This window comes from Bombina bombina, chromosome 6 (genome assembly GCF_027579735.1).
Source record: "Bombina bombina isolate aBomBom1 chromosome 6, aBomBom1.pri, whole genome shotgun sequence".
Classification (NCBI taxonomy): domain Eukaryota; kingdom Metazoa; phylum Chordata; class Amphibia; order Anura; family Bombinatoridae; genus Bombina; species Bombina bombina.
The window spans coordinates 654,416,493-654,433,996 of NC_069504.1; the positions used below are offsets into that span (position 1 = coordinate 654,416,493).

At 41.1% G+C, this 17,504-nt stretch overlaps 1 protein-coding gene across 1 annotated transcript in view; it reads right to left on the reverse strand.

Moving 5' to 3' along the window:
• Positions 1 to 13,655: 13,655 nt before the first annotated feature.
• Positions 13,656 to 17,504, reverse strand: part of FES (FES proto-oncogene, tyrosine kinase) — a 433,101-nt gene continuing 429,252 nt past the window's right edge. The window contains exons 18-19 of the mRNA XM_053717717.1: positions 16,525 to 16,647; positions 13,656 to 15,179 (exon numbers count right to left, since the gene is read on the reverse strand). Of these exons, the coding sequence (XP_053573692.1) occupies positions 15,037 to 15,179; positions 16,525 to 16,647 (266 nt within the window). The 3' untranslated portion in view covers positions 13,656 to 15,036. The remainder of the gene's footprint in view (positions 15,180 to 16,524; positions 16,648 to 17,504) is intronic.

Here is a 17,504-nt window from a genome sequence, read left to right on the forward strand (position 1 = left end):
TTTCTTAAACTTCTGCCTAGTAGTCAGGGCAGAGAGTGCTATGGCGCATTCTTTAGTCGGAATTCTCTCTTTTTCCCACATTCATTTCCAATAAACTAAGCCGTGGGAGCACCCCTCCCTATATTGTAACAAGTAATTACACTAACTATAGTGATACTGATACTAATTTTATTGGGAGTTTGCCCCCCTTGTAGTGCCATTGCTTAAACTCAGCTTACATATAAACACATGTATACACATATTTTTTTGTGGTGGGAGTGGTTGTGTGAGGTGTTATAGTTAAGGGAGGTTTTTGCTGAAGTTCATTAGAGCAGCAGTAAGGGTTAAAGCGATGAGGGTTGTGATTATTTTTAATGGGCTATCACACTGGTACCTTTGTAATATAGTTACCACTTATAAAGAGACTGGGTCAGAAAAGCAATTAGTAGGTTTTCAATAAATAATGGCGGTGTGAGTATGAACCCGCCAATAAAAAGCAGCCTCTAAAAAATCTGCTGATTTTTTTTTTATTGAGGTTGTTTTATACATACAACATGAGAGATATGTTCTTACATAGATATGGATGAGATATAAAATATCGCCAATCCAATATATTTTAACACACTGAAACACACCAGCTATAATACAATAAATGACTTCTAAAGCATCTGCAGAGGGAATGTAGGATCTAGAATTATAGTGCTTACAGTAGATTAATAAATTGAATATAGCTAAAACAGCTGACATTTTACAAGTTGTCTAGAAAGGCGCCTTAAACTTATATGCAAGAACCTATATTATAAGAACCTCATTTTACATATCAATACTTTGGGGATATAGATCATAAGTGGGATACATTTTCCCTAGTTTAACCAGTAAACTATGGGGGGGAAACGGAGTCAGCCGCAATGTAGGGGGCTCACTACTTTATACTGGTAATACTATTTCTTATAGAGGAGTATATTCATCATGTATTGCAGGATCAGCCAATGGAGAAAGCAAGTAGGACATATCTGTTTCACATCTGTACAAGATGTGTATGGAAAGGTGCATATAATATACAGGGTGCGCCTATAATTATTATTTTTTATTATTATTATTATTATACTTTATTTATTAAGCACCAACATATTCTGCAGCGCTGTCCATGGATACAATTCATTTAAATAAAACAATACAAGACTTGTAAGATACAGGACAAAATTTACAAACACATACAGGAGGGATTGAGGGCCCTATTCCCGTGGGAATTTACAATCTAGAAGGGTAGGAGGTTGAGAAACAGGAGGTGAGGACTGCAAGATTGAGAAGGATGTTAATACAGAGTTAGATGAGGGAAATATTAGGTAAGTGAAATTAATTTATTACTGAGTTGGGTGGTAGGCTTCTCTGAACAGAAAAGTCTTCAGGGAGCATTTAAAGGAAGAAAGATTAGGGGAAAGCCAGACAGCACAAGGGAGAGTGTTCCAGAGGGTAGGTGCTGCACGGCGCAGAAGTCCTGCAGTCTAGCATGAGAGGAGGTGATAGTTGCGGATGCAAGGAGCAGGTCATTGTTGGATCTTAGTGGACGGGCTGGAGTATACTTGTGTATTAGAGAGGATAGGTAGATGGGAGCGGCGTTGGTGAGAGTTTTGTATGCAAGGGTGAGAATTTTGAATTTAATTCTGCTGTGAATGGGGAGCCAATGAAGGGACTCACAGAGAGGTGCAGCAGATACAGATCGACGGGAAAGGTGGATCAGCCTGGCAGAGGCATTTAGGATGGATTGAAGGGGGGAGAGGCGGGAAAGAGGAAGGCCAGCGAGTAGGTTGTTGCAGTAGTCAAGTCGGGAGATAACAAGGGAGTGGATTATTTGCTTTGTGGTGTCAGCGCTCAGAAAAGGGCGAATTTTGGAAATATTGCGTAGATGATTGCGGCAGGATGTAGAAAGCGATTGGATATGGGGGATGAAGGATAGGTTTGAGTCAAGTGTGACTCTGAGGCAGCGGACTTGGGGCGATGGGGAAATGGTGATGCCGTCAACAGGGATAGAGAAGTCAGAAGTCGGCGTAGAGCTTGAGGGGGAGATAAGAAGGAGCTCAGTCTTGGACATGTTAATCTTTAGGTGGTGAGAGGCCATCCAGGAAGAAATACCAGATAAGCAGTTGCTGACATGAGAGAGGACAGAGGGAGAGAGAGCAGGGGTGGAGAGGTAGATCTGGGTGTCATCAGCATAGAGGTGATATTTGAAACCATAACTGTTGATAAGTTTACCCAGCGAAGAAGTATAGATGGAGAAGAGTAGAGGACCCAGAACAGATCCTTGAGGTACTCCAACAGACAGAGGCATAGGAGAGGAGGAGTCGCCAGCAAATGACACAGAAAAAGACCTGTGAGAAAGATAGGAGTGAATCCAGGAAAGAGCAGTGTCACAGAGGCCAAAAGAGCTAAGGGTCTGTAGGAGGAGGGGGTGGTCAACTGTGTCGAAGGCAGTTGAGAGGTCAAGAAAGATGAGTATAGAGTAGTGGCCAATATTTTTAGCAGAGAGAAGATCGTTTGTGACCTTGGTAAGGGCAGTCTCAGTTGAGTGTTTTGGGCGGAATCCGGATTGCAGTGGGTCAAGCAAGGAGTAAACAAAACCATAAGGACTCACTAGGTACAAATTAACAGGCTGCTCGAAAACCAAAAACACCTCTAGTGTTAAGTATCAACTAATTATAGCAACTACTCATATAACTCATATCTAGACTTGTCAGCAAAACATAGAACATATATGGCTCACAGGGCTTCAGTATTTTTTGTATAAGATCTGCCTATATGTATGAGAGGGATACATTCTCGTATAGTCATATATAACTGTTCCGGCCGCAAGCAGTCAAACAAAATGGGCAGAAGGATGATGTTATATCCTCGTATAAAAGCCACACTATTCTAAATATTGTGTTTGCTGTGTGTAGGGCTAGGTTAGTAAAATTAGTGAGCTTATCTTTATAGCTGATCCAAGAGAGCCCATTAAACCTAGGACTAAAACCGGGGCCCTGACTTAGGTCGATTTAAACATAATAAACTGCTAGATATGAAACAAACATAACCTGGCATATTGGTATAAACAGGGTAATATGCTGAACATCAACAAGTATAGCTCCACCTTTAAATTATAACTTTTCCATAGCATATGGTATGTATACATTAGTAAATAGTGAACAGTACCAACAGACATATGAATATATTCGAGTCCCATTAACTGTAAAACTAGCAAACAGAAGTTAACTGTTTATATATAGAAAAGTCTCATTATCAGGAATGTAAGAGACTATGCACCTGCGATGTAAACTGTATAGATAGGTCATGTCCCAAGACGATGTAGGATAGTCTGCCAGCCTGTCTAGTGGTTCTAAGTCAAACTCAGTCAATGTTTAGCCTATCCCAGCTTTGGGATACCTCCCCAAAATTGTCAATTGGTCTTCCCGGCCAATGCTCCAGATCATGTGTAGGTCCTCATCGTCTAGGGCCGATCTAGGTGTTTCAAGAGTGTCCCAGTAACTGCCAAATTGAATACCGTTCATACACACCAGTGTAGATCGTGTCCAAGGCTAAAAAACCATAGCCATTATTCCCCAGTTTTGCGCCCATAAGACCCGTTTGACGGCAGTGCAGTGGATTATATGATCCCCTTGTAAGGTAAGCTGGAACGGCTCCCTATGGTTGCATGAAGGATCACTTAAGACTCCAGGAGCGCTCTTCGTATCAGTGATTTTCAGTGCAGTCATGCAGGTGCTTACCGTGTCTTGAATTTGCTGAGGCTCAGATAGGACTGGACTCCTGTCACTTGGCAGTTGGATGTCCGGGGGTGTCGTGGTTTCAAGGCCTTCTGCCTCTTTTCCTCTCGATCTTTAATAATAAATGATGGTACTGTCATCAGACCCTCTCCGTCTTTGCTGGAGGAGACTTGAGGAGATAAAAGGTCCGTAACTAGAATAAGGAGCTCTCTCTTTAGGTCCAATAACAATACATCTATAACATTGTAGATCTCTTTCATGGTGGCTATTAAGGACCAGTTTCTTAGTAGTATAGGGAGAGTAAATCTTGGATTGTAAGAGTTGTCCTATGCCACATGGATATAAAGATGACCGCTTCCCAGTGGCTTCTGCAGTGAACTCTCCATTAACATGAGATACATGCCGGCATCTTGCTAAGGACCTAGCTTGCTGGGTTGACTCCCTAATAGTTAAGCCCCACTTAATTAGAAATATAAGTTTACCTGAGCGGTCTATTATACAAATAGGCTGGTATTGTGTACAGAGCTGTAGTGTTGTGCGACCGCTCAGTTCCGATGCTAGCTCTGCCCCCCCAATCTGCTGATTTTTTTATTGCAGCTCCATAATAACTTGCTTATGATCTGTCCTATTATTCCTAACTCATGACTGGGTGTTTTTCACCAGTGGCTAACTGTTAGTTATGAGGAAGACAACGCAGCTGATTACTACCTAACACAGCTGACTTTGTAGAAGGGACATTTTCTTCGACCTGTGAGTCAAGTTAATTTTTATTATTTTAGAGGAGTTAATTTGTTGCTACTTTTAACACTCAAGTTATGTTATATATTATATATTTTATGCATCAGATGCTATCAGTGCTGTAACTGATCATGCAACAAACAACATCTCCCAGTGAGAGAATTTCCAGGCTTTTGAACATTTGATTGAAAACTTAAACTCAGCTAAGAAAGAAAAGCAAGTCTATTGGTACTGGTTGTGTGTTGTATTAGAATGCAGTTGGAAACCACTGATTGGCTGCACAAGAACAATGAGTGACAGGTCTGCAGAAGCAAAGCTTGTACTTTACAGCGCTGACAGCATTGTGACATTAATTCACAAGCTGCTTTGAAACAATTGCGTCTGATTTCACTGCAGCTTTTTTTTTTTTTTTTAAATTCTTTTTTATTGAGAGCCAACACATGAGTACAATAATCAACAATTCCACACAGAATCCTGAAGGTTACATTCACAGAAACAGTAGGTATACCATCCCCTGAGGGGCGATATTATTCAGGACATAACAGAGATTCAGTAGATCAATACATGACAATTAAGATAATCCGGATGCTAATGACAATTGACATTTTTGGTATCTACATATGTTTAGCCCTCTCATTTTACATTTTCATCCCCAACTAGTCCCCGAACCCTCCCCCCAAACCCCAAAACACTAACCACCTTATATTGGAGAGAGCTTGGGCCTACATCATGTGAACATTTACATACAGGCAATTTGAAAACAGAATTTATGTTTACCTGATAAATTACTTTCTCCAACGGTGTGTCCGGTCCACGGCGTCATCCTTACTTGTGGGATATTCTCTTCCCCAACAGGAAATGGCAAAGAGCCCAGCAAAGCTGGTCACATGATCCCTCCTAGGCTCCGCCTACCCCAGTCATTCGACCGACGTTAAGGAGGAATATTTGCATAGGAGAAACCATATGATACCGTGGTGACTGTAGTTAAAGAAAATAAATTATCAGACCTGATTAAAAAACCAGGGCGGGCCGTGGACTGGACACACCGTTGGAGAAAGTAATTTATCAGGTAAACATAAATTCTGTTTTCTCCAACATAGGTGTGTCCGGTCCACGGCGTCATCCTTACTTGTGGGAACCAATACCAAAGCTTTAGGACACGGATGAAGGGAGGGAGCAAATCAGGTCACCTAAATGGAAGGCACCACGGCTTGCAAAACCTTTCTCCCAAAAACAGCCTCAGAAGAAGCAAAAGTATCAAACTTGTAAAATTTGGTAAAAGTGTGCAGTGAAGACCAAGTCGCTGCCCTACATATCTGATCAACAGAAGCCTCGTTCTTGAAGGCCCATGTGGAAGCCACAGCCCTAGTGGAATGAGCTGTGATTCTCTCAGGAGGCTGCCGTCCGGCAGTCTCGTAAGCCAATCTGATGATGCTTTTAATCCAAAAAGAGAGAGAGGTAGAAGTTGCTTTTTGACCTCTCCTTTTACCAGAATAAACAACAAACAAGGAAGATGTTTGTCTAAAATCCTTTGTAGCATCTAAATAGAATTTTAGAGCGCGAACAACATCCAAATTGTGCAACAAACGCTCCTTCTTCGAAACAGGTTTCGGACACAAAGAAGGCACGACTATCTCCTGGTTAATGTTTTTGTTAGAAACAACTTTCGGAAGAAAACCAGGTTTAGTACGTAAAACCACCTTATCTGCATGGAACACCAGATAAGGAGGAGAACACTGCAGAGGAGCAGATAATTCTGAAACTCTTCTAGCAGAAGAAATTGCAACCAAAAACAAAACTTTCCAAGATAATAACTTAATATCAACGGAATGTAAGGGTTCAAACGGAACCCCCTGAAGAACTGAAAGAACTAAGTTGAGACTCCAAGGAGGAGTCAAAGGTTTGTAAACAGGCTTGATTCTAACCAGAGCCTGAACAAAGGCTTGAACATCTGGCACAGCTGCCAGCTTTTTGTGAAGTAACACAGACAAGGCAGAAATCTGTCCCTTCAAGGAACTTGCAGATAACCCTTTCTCCAATCCTTCTTGGAGAAAAGATAGAATCTTAGGAATCTTTACCTTGTCCCAGGGGAATCCTTTAGATTCACACCAACAGATATATTTTTTCCATATTTTGTGGTAAATTTTTCTAGTTACAGGCTTTCTGGCCTGAACAAGAGTATCAATAACAGAATCTGAGAACCCTCGTTTTGATAAAATCAAGCGTTCAATCTCCAAGCAGTCAGCTGGAGTGAGACCAGATTCGGATGTACGAACGGACCTTGAACAAGAAGGTCTCGTCTCAAAGGTAGCCTCCATGGTGGAGCCGATGACATATTCACCAGATCTGCATACCAAGTCCTGCGTGGCCACGCAGGAGCTATCAAGATCACCGACGCCCTCTCCTGATGGATCCTGGCTACCAGCCTGGGGATGAGAGGAAACGGCGGGAATACATAAGCTAGTTTGAAGGTCCAAGGTGCTACTAGTGCATCTACTAGAGTCGCCTTGGGATCCCTGGATCTGGACCCGTAGCAGGGAACCTTGAAGTTCTGACGAGAGGCCATCAGATCCATGTCTGGAATGCCCCACAGTTGAGTGATTTGGGCAAAGATTTCCGGATGGAGTTCCCACTCCCCCGGATGCAATGTCTGACGACTCAGAAAATCCGCTTCCCAATTTTCCACTCCTGGGATGTGGATTGCAGACAGGTGGCAGGAGCGAGTCTCCGCCCACTGAATGATTTTGGTCACTTCTTCCATCGCCAGGGAACTCCTTGTTCCCCCCTGATGGTTGATGTACGCAACAGTCGTCATGTTGTCTGATTGAAACCGTATGAACTTGGCCTTCGCTAGCTGAGGCCAAGCCTTGAGAGCATTGAATATCGCTCTCAGTTCCAGAATATTTATCGGTAGAAAAGATTCTTCCCGAGACCAAAGACCCTGAGCTTTCAGGGATCCCCAGACCGCGCCCCAGCCCATCAGACTGGCGTCGGTCGTGACAATGACCCACTCTGGTCTGCGGAAGGTCATCCCTTGTGACAGGTTGTCCAGGGACAGCCACCAGCGGAGTGAGTCTCTGGTCCTCTGATTTACTTGTATCTTCGGAGACAAGTCTGTATAGTCCCCATTCCACTGACTGAGCATGCACAGTTGTAATGGTCTTAGATGAATGCGCGCAAAAGGAACTATGTCCATTGCCGCTACCATCAAACCTATTACTTCCATGCACTGCGCTATGGAAGGAAGAGGAACGGAAAGAAGTGTCCGACAAGAGTTTAGAAGTTTTGATTTTCTGGCCTCTGTCAGAAAAATCCTCATTTCTAAGGAGTCTATTATTGTTCCCAAGAAGGGAACCCTTGTCGACGGAGATAGAGAACTCTTTTCCACGTTCACTTTCCATCCGTGAGATCTGAGAAAGGCCAGGACTATGTCCGTGTGAGCCTTTGCTTGAGGAAGGGACGACGCTTGAATCAGAATGTCGTCCAAGTAAGGTACTACTGCAATGCCCCTTGGTCTTAGCACCGCTAGAAGGGACCCTAGTACCTTTGTGAAAATCCTTGCAGCAGTGGCTAATCCGAAAGGAAGCGCCACGAACTGGTAATGCCTGTCCAGGAATGCGAACCTTAGGAACCGATGATGTTCCTTGTGGATAGGAATATGTAGATACGCATCCTTTAAATCCACCGTGGTCATGAATTGACCTTCCTGGATGGGAGGAAGAATTGTTCGAATGGTTTCCATCTTGAACGATGGAACCTTGAGAAACTTGTTTAAGATCTTGAGATCTAAGATTGGTCTGAACGTTCCCTCTTTTTTGGGAACTATGAACAGATTGGAGTAGAACCCCATCCCTTGTTCTCCTAATGGAACAGGATGAATTACTCCCATTTTTAGCAGGTCTTCTACACAATGTAAGAATGCCTGTCTTTTTATGTGGTCTGAAGACAATTGAGACCTGTGGAACCTCCCCCTTGGGGGAAGTCCCTTGAATTCCAGAAGATAACCTTGGGAGACTATTTCTAGTGCCCAAGGATCCAGAACATCTCTTGCCCAAGCCTGAGCGAAGAGAGAGAGTCTGCCCCCCACCAGATCCGGTCCCGGATCGGGGGCCAACATTTCATGCTGTCTTGGTAGCAGTAGCAGGTTTCTTGGCCTGCTTTCCCTTGTTCCAGCCTTGCATTGGTCTCCAGGCTGGCTTGGCTTGAGAAGTATTACCCTCTTGTTTAGAGGACGTAGCACTTGGGGCTGGTCCGTTTCTACGAAAGGGACGAAAATTAGGTTTATTTTTGGCCTTGAAAGACCTATCCTGAGGAAGGGCGTGGCCCTTACCCCCAGTGATATCAGAGATAATCTCTTTCAAGTCAGGGCCAAACAGCGTTTTCCCCTTGAAAGGAATGTTAAGTAGTTTGTTCTTGGAAGACGCATCCGCTGACCAAGATTTCAACCAAAGCGCTCTGCGCGCCACAATAGCAAACCCAGAATTTTTCGCCGCTAACCTAGCCAATTGCAAAGTGGCGTCTAGGGTGAAAGAATTAGCCAATTTGAGAGCACGGATTCTGTCCATAATCTCCTCATAAGGAGGAGAATCACTATCGATCGCCTTAACTAGTTCATCGAACCAGAAACACGCGGCTGTAGTGACAGGGACAATGCATGAAATTGGTTGTAGAAGGTAACCTTGCTGAACAAACATCTTTTTAAGCAAACCTTCTAATTTTTTATCCATAGGATCTTTGAAAGCACAACTATCTTCTATGGGTATAGTGGTGCGTTTGTTTAAAGTAGAAACCGCTCCCTCGACCTTGGGGACTGTCTGCCATAAGTCCTTTCTGGGGTCGACCATAGGAAACAATTTTTTAAATATGGGGGGAGGGACGAAAGGTATACCGGGCCTTTCCCATTCTTTATTTACAATGTCCGCCACCCGCTTGGGTATAGGAAAAGCTTCTGGGAGCCCCGGGACCTCTAGGAACTTGTCCATTTTACATAGTTTCTCTGGGATGATCAAATTCTCACAATCATCCAGAGTGGATAATACCTCCTTAAGCAGAGCGCGGAGATGTTCCAACTTAAATTTAAATGTAATCACATCGGGTTCAGCTTGTTGAGAAATTTTCCCTGAATCTGAAATTTCTCCCTCAGACAAAACCTCCCTGGCCCCCTCAGACTGGTGTAGGGGCATTTCAGAACCATTATCATCAGCGTCCTCATGCTCTTCAGTATCTAAAACAGAGCAGTCGCGCTTACGCTGATAAGTGGGCATTTTGGCTAAAATGTTTTTGATAGAATTATCCATTACAGCCGTTAATTGTTGCATAGTAAGGAGTATTGGCGCGCTAGATGTACTAGGGGCCTCCTGAGTGGGCAAGACTCGTGTAGACGAAGGAGGGAATGATGCAGTACCATGCTTACTCCCCTCACTTGAGGAATCATCTTGGGCATCATTTTCAGTGTCACATAAATCACATTTATTTAAATGAGAAGGAACCCTGGCTTCCCCACATTCAGAACACAGTCTATCTGGTAGTTCAGACATGTTAAACAGGCATAAACTTGATAACAAAGTACAAAAAACGTTTTAAAATAAAACCGTTACTGTCACTTTAAATTTTAAACTGAACACACTTTATTACTGCAATTGCGAAAAAGTATGAAGGAATTGTTCAAAATTCACCAAAATTTCACCACAGTGTCTTAAAGCCTTAAAAGTATTGCACACCAAATTTGGAAGCTTTAACCCTTAAAATAACGGAACCGGAGCCGTTTTTAACTTTAACCCCTTTACAGTCCCTGGTATCTGCTTTGCTGAGACCCAACCAAGCCCAAAGGGGAATACGATACCAAATGACGCCTTCAAAAAGTCTTTTCTATGTATCAGAGCTCCTCACACATGCGACTGCATGTCATGCCTCTCAAAAACAAGTGCGCAATACCGGCGCGAAAATGAGGCTCTGCCTATGATTAGGGAAAGCCCCTAAAGAATAAGGTGTCTAAAACAGTGCCTGCCGATATTATTTTATCAAAATACCCAGATTAAATGATTCCTCAAGGCTAAATATGTGTAATATATGAATCGATTTAGCCCAGAAAAAGTCTACAGTCTTAATAAGCCCTTGTGAAGCCCTTATTTACTTTCTGAATAAACATGGCTTACCGGATCCCATAGGGAAAATGACAGCTTCCAGCATTACATCGTCTTGTTAGAATGTGTCATACCTCAAGCAGCAAAAGACTGCTCACTGTTCCCCCAACTGAAGTTAATTCCTCTCAACAGTCCTGTGTGGAACAGCCATGGATTTTAGTAACGGTTGCTAAAATCATTTTCCTCATACAAACAGAAATCTTCATCTCTTTTCTGTTTCAGAGTAAATAGTACATACCAGCACTATTTTAAAATAACAAACTCTTGATTGAATAATAAAAACTACAGTTAAACACTAAAAAACTCTAAGCCATCTCCGTGGAGATGTTGCCTGTACAACGGCAAAGAGAATGACTGGGGTAGGCGGAGCCTAGGAGGGATCATGTGACCAGCTTTGCTGGGCTCTTTGCCATTTCCTGTTGGGGAAGAGAATATCCCACAAGTAAGGATGACGCCGTGGACCGGACACACCTATGTTGGAGAAAATGCGTAAGAACATACTTAATACATTCACAATAGATATTGTAAGGAAAACAAATGGTACTCAACAAATGAGAATAATAGGCATGGATTACAGGAAAATAACCCTATGAGTTGATTTGTTTCATGTCTGTATACGACTATGAAGCTGGCTTCCATAACATGCAATATATTGGGTTATAATAAAAGAATACATGAAAATTCATTCCAGACAGATATGGCAAATATCGATTGTACAAGTTCACCAAGATTTTCTCCTTATCTGCTACCCGCCCTCTCTTATTTTTTACTTTTTAAACTAAACTAAACCTAAAACAAAACTGTAGCTTAATATGATTAGTATGTATACCTGAATATGTTGCTCAGTACAATACATTTAATTAAATATGGCTGCAGGTTGTAGAGACTTTATACTTTGCAAAGACATATGTAAGTCAAATATTCTTAGTAAGGGTCATGTTATTAGTTGGCAACTCCGGCTTAATGTGGTTATTCATCACAGTATATTAACTGCAACTGGGTGTTTCTGATGAAGGCAGATTATGTTGTAACAATATGACCTGTTCAGCATAGCTACATAACTTTTTAATCTAAACTGAAAAAAATAAATAAAAAATTAATCAATACTGTAGCTTAATATGATTAGTATGTGTACCTGAACATGTTGCCCAGCACAATAAATTAGATATGATTGCAGATTGCAGAGACTCTATACTTTGCACAGACATATGTGAGTCAGGTATTCTCTGCAGGGGTCATGTTATTAGCTGGCAGCATGATTTCCTGAGCAAATTACAATTGGTAAACTCACCACCCTACATCTCATCTCCACGAACAAAGGCAAGTCTGAATAAGACCATGTTAACATAAGCCATGTAGTTATCGCGGGTGTTCATATGTTAGTGAACAACAGTTACAGCAGCAATAAAGATGCAGAAAGCTTTTGGCTCTACATAATAAAAGAAACATAATAAAAATGATATCCCCAGGGATGGAAGCCACTTAAATGTTCCTAACATATATGGTCATTAATATGCTAATTTAACCTAAGCACAGTGTTGGGGCTATATTCTGAACGTTATTTTGTAGGTTGAGGTCCTGTAGAAGAGGTCTAGGGGGCCCCACTAATATAGGTTTGTTTTAATAATAACTGCTGAACCTATCCAGAGAGTACTATACCACAATTTACTTTATAAAGAAATGAACTATCACATTAACAGGCAATATAGGGTAAATTTAACGTTATGGCAGTCTTTACAATATCTCAGCACATAATGTAGCATGCTAGGCGTTATATTATTTATCAGGCCAAACACAGATATTGTCCAGGTGGTATCTCAAGCCAAAGTTTGATTCCATAGAACAGGTCCGGTGATCATATTAAAAAGAGCAAAATATGTGTTTCCTTAGCAGAGTACTAGAAAGAGTTTTTTGTAAAGGGTTGTAACAGGAATTGACCGATGCCACATCATAACCTCGATATGTACACACTCAGGGGCTAAAGCGCAGCTAAGGGGGAGCTGGTTAACATACATGGAGCGTCACAAAAAGAAATTCCTTAAGCTAACTAATCCAAGGAGGCTCCGCTGTACTTCACCATCCTCCAGTGAAATCCTCAATCAGCCCGCAATCCATTCTCAAGCTAACCAATGCCGCTTCTAGTTGGAGTAGGAGCCGGTTGATAATGCGGCTGTAGAACATACAGGGTGGACGAAGCTGTGTCATACTCCTTTGGACCCTTATCACGTAGCCAAGCACGCCACCCCAGAAGCATGTAGCAAGATTGGGCAGCCTGATCTCTCAGAGGGGAGCGGCTCTGTCTCGGGCGTTTCGGAAGGCAATGATTGTGATCCCTGGTCAGTACACTTCCACAATTAACAGCCACAGCTCTCCTAGATGGTCTTTGCGTGAATGTGTTAGCTGTTTCTTGTGAGTCAGGAGCTGCAGATGAGCCTGTTGTCTCAGAGAGCTCTGTGGGATCCACCACTCCCCGCCTCACTTCTTGTCTAGGGATTATAGGTGTCGCTGGCAAATTAGCCGCCTCATGGTGCGGCGTCTCCAGCCAAAGATGGCGCTCAGCAGACAGAAATGGGGACATGTGAGCTTGCGTCTCTGCTAGCAGTCGCTGCATGGTTGTGTCCAGTTTAGTGATCGCTGGAAGCAGCAGGGCTTTCAAGGCAGATAACATGTCTTGCATTTGACAGTATTCAGGTAGGATAGCCATAGTGTTAGAACGTCCGTGCAGTAGGTCTCTATCCACTCTGGAGCACCTCTAACGGGTTTACTTTAAATGTGATTTCCGTGGGAGAGAGGATGGTAACTTCTCTATCTGCCTTAATTCTCGGACACGTTGCTGTCAAGAGATATGCAGATGGCAACAGGTTCAGGCTGTTCAAAGGTCTTTCTTTCTCCAGTTTTCTCTGAGCTTCAGAGGAGAGCAGCCATCCTGGAACGCCACCCACCGGAAGTCCCTGCTTTTTTATATTTGTCTGTACGGTGAATACATTTGAATACAATCAGGAGAAATTTCAGAAAATGAACATACATAGAAGTGTGCTAAAATGTGAACAAGCCCTAAGTTTTATTTCATTTTGTTAGAACATACAGAGATTCATATATAATAACTTGTCCTACAGAATGCTGCAGTCTTTTAGCTCTCTTGTGTCATACACAGATAATAAATCTCCAGTTATTTATAAGTCTGATTGGGTCCGAATGGCAGTGACATTAGAACATTTTATTACAATTTGCTCCACACCATATATAGTTCCAAATAACTCACATGCTGGGAAAGCGAGATATTTCCTATTGAATAGTTTTCAACCTTATAAAATATGAACTGTAGGCGATACATTACAGGTAATATTTGAATCCATACAGAGCAATATTTAAGATATCTGCAGTTCTGCACTGTTAAAGGGACACTATACCCAAAAAATTATTTCATGATTAAGGTAGAGAATACAATTTTAAACAACATTCCAATTTACTTCTATTATCTATTTGCTTCATTCTTTAGATATCCTTTAATTAAGAAATAGCAATGCACATAGTGAGCCAATCACAGGAGGCATCTATTTGCAGCTACCAATCAGCAGCTACTAAGCATATCAAGATATGCTTTTCAGCAAAGAATATCAAGAGAATGAAGCAAATTAGATAATAGAAGTAAATTAGAAAGTTGTTTATAATTGTATGCTCTTTCTAAATCAGAATAAAAAAAATTGGGTTTCATGTCCCTTTAATTATATGACTGTGGCAGTGTCCAGCAACAAAAAGTTAGCATGAATATTCAGCAATCTGACACTATCAGCTACACTTTACTTTAACTGAGTTTAAAAGAATCCAGGAATGAATGTAAGGTCACATTAACCACTGCTGGCTAACATCAGCAAAACCAATAAGCTATTTATAGCTAATGCTAAGCACACAAGTCTACATAGCATGTAATAAAATATATAAACACTTTATTTTTAAATAAAATAATGGCAGTTGCTATACATAGAAACATGACACATCTGCACTGAATGTAATGAAATATATTTAACATGAAACCTTCATCAGAATCTAAAGAAAATGATTTCTATAAAACAAGTCCCAAGGTAAACTCCTGATGCTGGTTTCTCTAATTAAAATACAAAGTTTTGCACAACATAATTTTTATTAATATTTATGTTTTATGGCTTTTCATTTTATTTCTCTGCTGCTAATATGACTGTTAACATGCACTGATAAGCTAGACCTTTGTCGTGGATCTTTACGAACAGATATTTTTTATTCTATAATTAAAAAGAGCATTTTTTTCTTTAAAAAAGTATGTCTGTCCTTTTGCTTGGCCTCAGGTCTGATAAGCGCGCAAGTGGTTCACCAGTTGCTGCCCATGAAATGTTTTTTAGGACCCATCTGGTCAAGAAGAGGTTAATGTCCCACGTATGGCCTCATCGATGCCTTTTGCGTATATTGACAAGTTCCTGATGCACAAGGCTGAAGCTTGGACGCTTTCTCGGATCATATTCCCAGCATCTTAGCATCAGTTTATAAATATCCTCCGGGCACATCTCTGGGGCTGGAAGACGTATTCCTGTGATAAGAAAGGAATTATTGTAAGTGTTCATATGACTATCATGTGAAAACCCAGGAATGTCACAGTGACTGCAAAAGCTAAGCATATTTTCATGGTGAATATAGGAAGATGAGATATAGCCCAGATGTTCTTCCTTTTAAAATAAATATATTTAGAACAATTTTCTAATCTCCTACATTTATTTTGCAGTATAAATACACAATACACTATATAAAGAATGAATGCTCTTTAGATCAGAATCAACACTATATTTTGTAATATGAAAGGGCTATACTGGTCATAAAATGACATGCTCTAATTTGTTAGCGCATATAATAATACAACTATAGACCCAAAACTACTGTGTATTTAAGGGGTTAAACACGTAGTAGAGGTATCGCTCGGGACCCGTATAGCACTGCCGGTCTCAAGAAGAAACCACCATTGATCCAATCAGCAGCGCTAGTCTCATGATTGGATCAGCAGCGGTTTCATGCTCGGTACCAGCAGTGCTTTGTGGGTGCCGTGCGGTACTTCTACTTTGTGCTTAACCCCTTTGTGGGGTTTAAACATAGAGTAGTGTAAGGTAACTAGTTTTAAACTAACAAGCTCTAACGAATTAGACAATGTCATTTTTAGACTATTACTGATTGTGCTACAGCAGAAATGTCTATTTATTTTCAAATGCTGCAAATTTAGAAATTCTATTATTAAAAAAATAAACTGATTAAATGAGCAGAACACAAACATTTTTGTAATAAAGATAAGGTTTTATAAGACTTTAAATGCCTATGACCAGTTTGGAGCTACCAGGTGGGATTGGAAAAGCTGCAGCATGAGGGGTTATGTGGGTAAGCACACAGGGATTACAGATGGGTAGACCTTTAAACACCTCTTATAGTTCTGCTTTGTCATACAATCTCTAGAGGAGCCAAACAGTAAAATTGTTAACCTAGGTTTGCTCACTGCTGCAAATAAACCAGCTACTGGATTTGTAACATTTGCAGGTAACATAATATGCCTTGTTGCCTCCAGGGGGCGTGGGACTTTTTTTTACACAAAAGCAAGAGGTGTTTAATGCCTAATGTTTAATGTAGTGTGGGCTCACAGCCAAATGCTTCTGTAAAACATTAGACAAATATGAGCAGCTAATAAGCAGTTTGAAGCAGCATGAAATTCCAGGAAAAGTGCAGCAAAATAGCTCAATCCTTTTAATGCAATCATGCAGCAACATGGTGAAGTGGAGTGAAATATACAGCACTACAGTGTAGCATTGTGTGTTAGTATGGATAAGGCAGTGCTCGAGCGAGACATAGTAGCCTTGTTATTTTGTGCTCTCCTTCATTTACATGCACACACTTACCCTGCTCTATGCCCTCCCTTGTTTGCTGGTTGTTCATATTAGTGTATGGTACGGCACCAAGGCTGAAGGCCTCCCAGAGTAAAATCCCAAAGCTCCAGACATCACTTTCTGAACTGTACCTTCCTAAAAGGGAAAAATGCAACCACAGATGGGCAGATCAGCACTATTAACAAATAAAGCTGTCACTTCTTGGCATATCAAACACATAACAGAACCTTGGCTGACACAGTTTGTCATCAAATTAAAAACAAGTAATGATCTTCATTTTAATTAAGACTACATTTTAAAATCTTTATGCCTTCATTAATGGAAAGAAGCCACCTAAAAATACTATATGATCTTATTATGATGCACAAAAATGCATTTTGACCCAACATCTCCCTCTAGTGGTGGATTTCTGGTTTACGAATTAGCTTTAGCATCAGCTTGGCTGCTAACAACAAACATGACAATGCTTCTATCATGCCTTCCAGGTGCATTTTAAAGGGCTAGTATGGTTCAAAACTTGAATGCCGCTCACTGGCCATGTATACTATGGACTATTAGTTCTCTGCACCTGCTCAATGGTACTTTAACTTTGCAGGGGTTAAACACAAAGACTTGCAGCTAAATGTACTCACAAATAAGAGAATGTGATTCATGCACTTTCATGGTCCTTTAAACCAATATTTGAGAGATTTGAAAAGGAGCAAAAATATTTTTATTTTCAAATGAGACCAATTGCTTTGGAGGTGAGATAATAATTTCAATAACAGTTATAATTGGCATATTATATTTATTTCTAGTTTTGCAAAAATAATGCCTATAAATTGTGTTAAAATGACTAAAGTGTGTATGTTGTACCAAACAATCTTATAAAGTGCAATAATAATATGCTCTTACTCATTAATGCATTTTATTTTTGCCCTAATGTTCCTAGGGCTGGCACTAGACATAATGCTGCCTGGCTAAGAGAATGAGGGAACGCCCCGTCCACTACA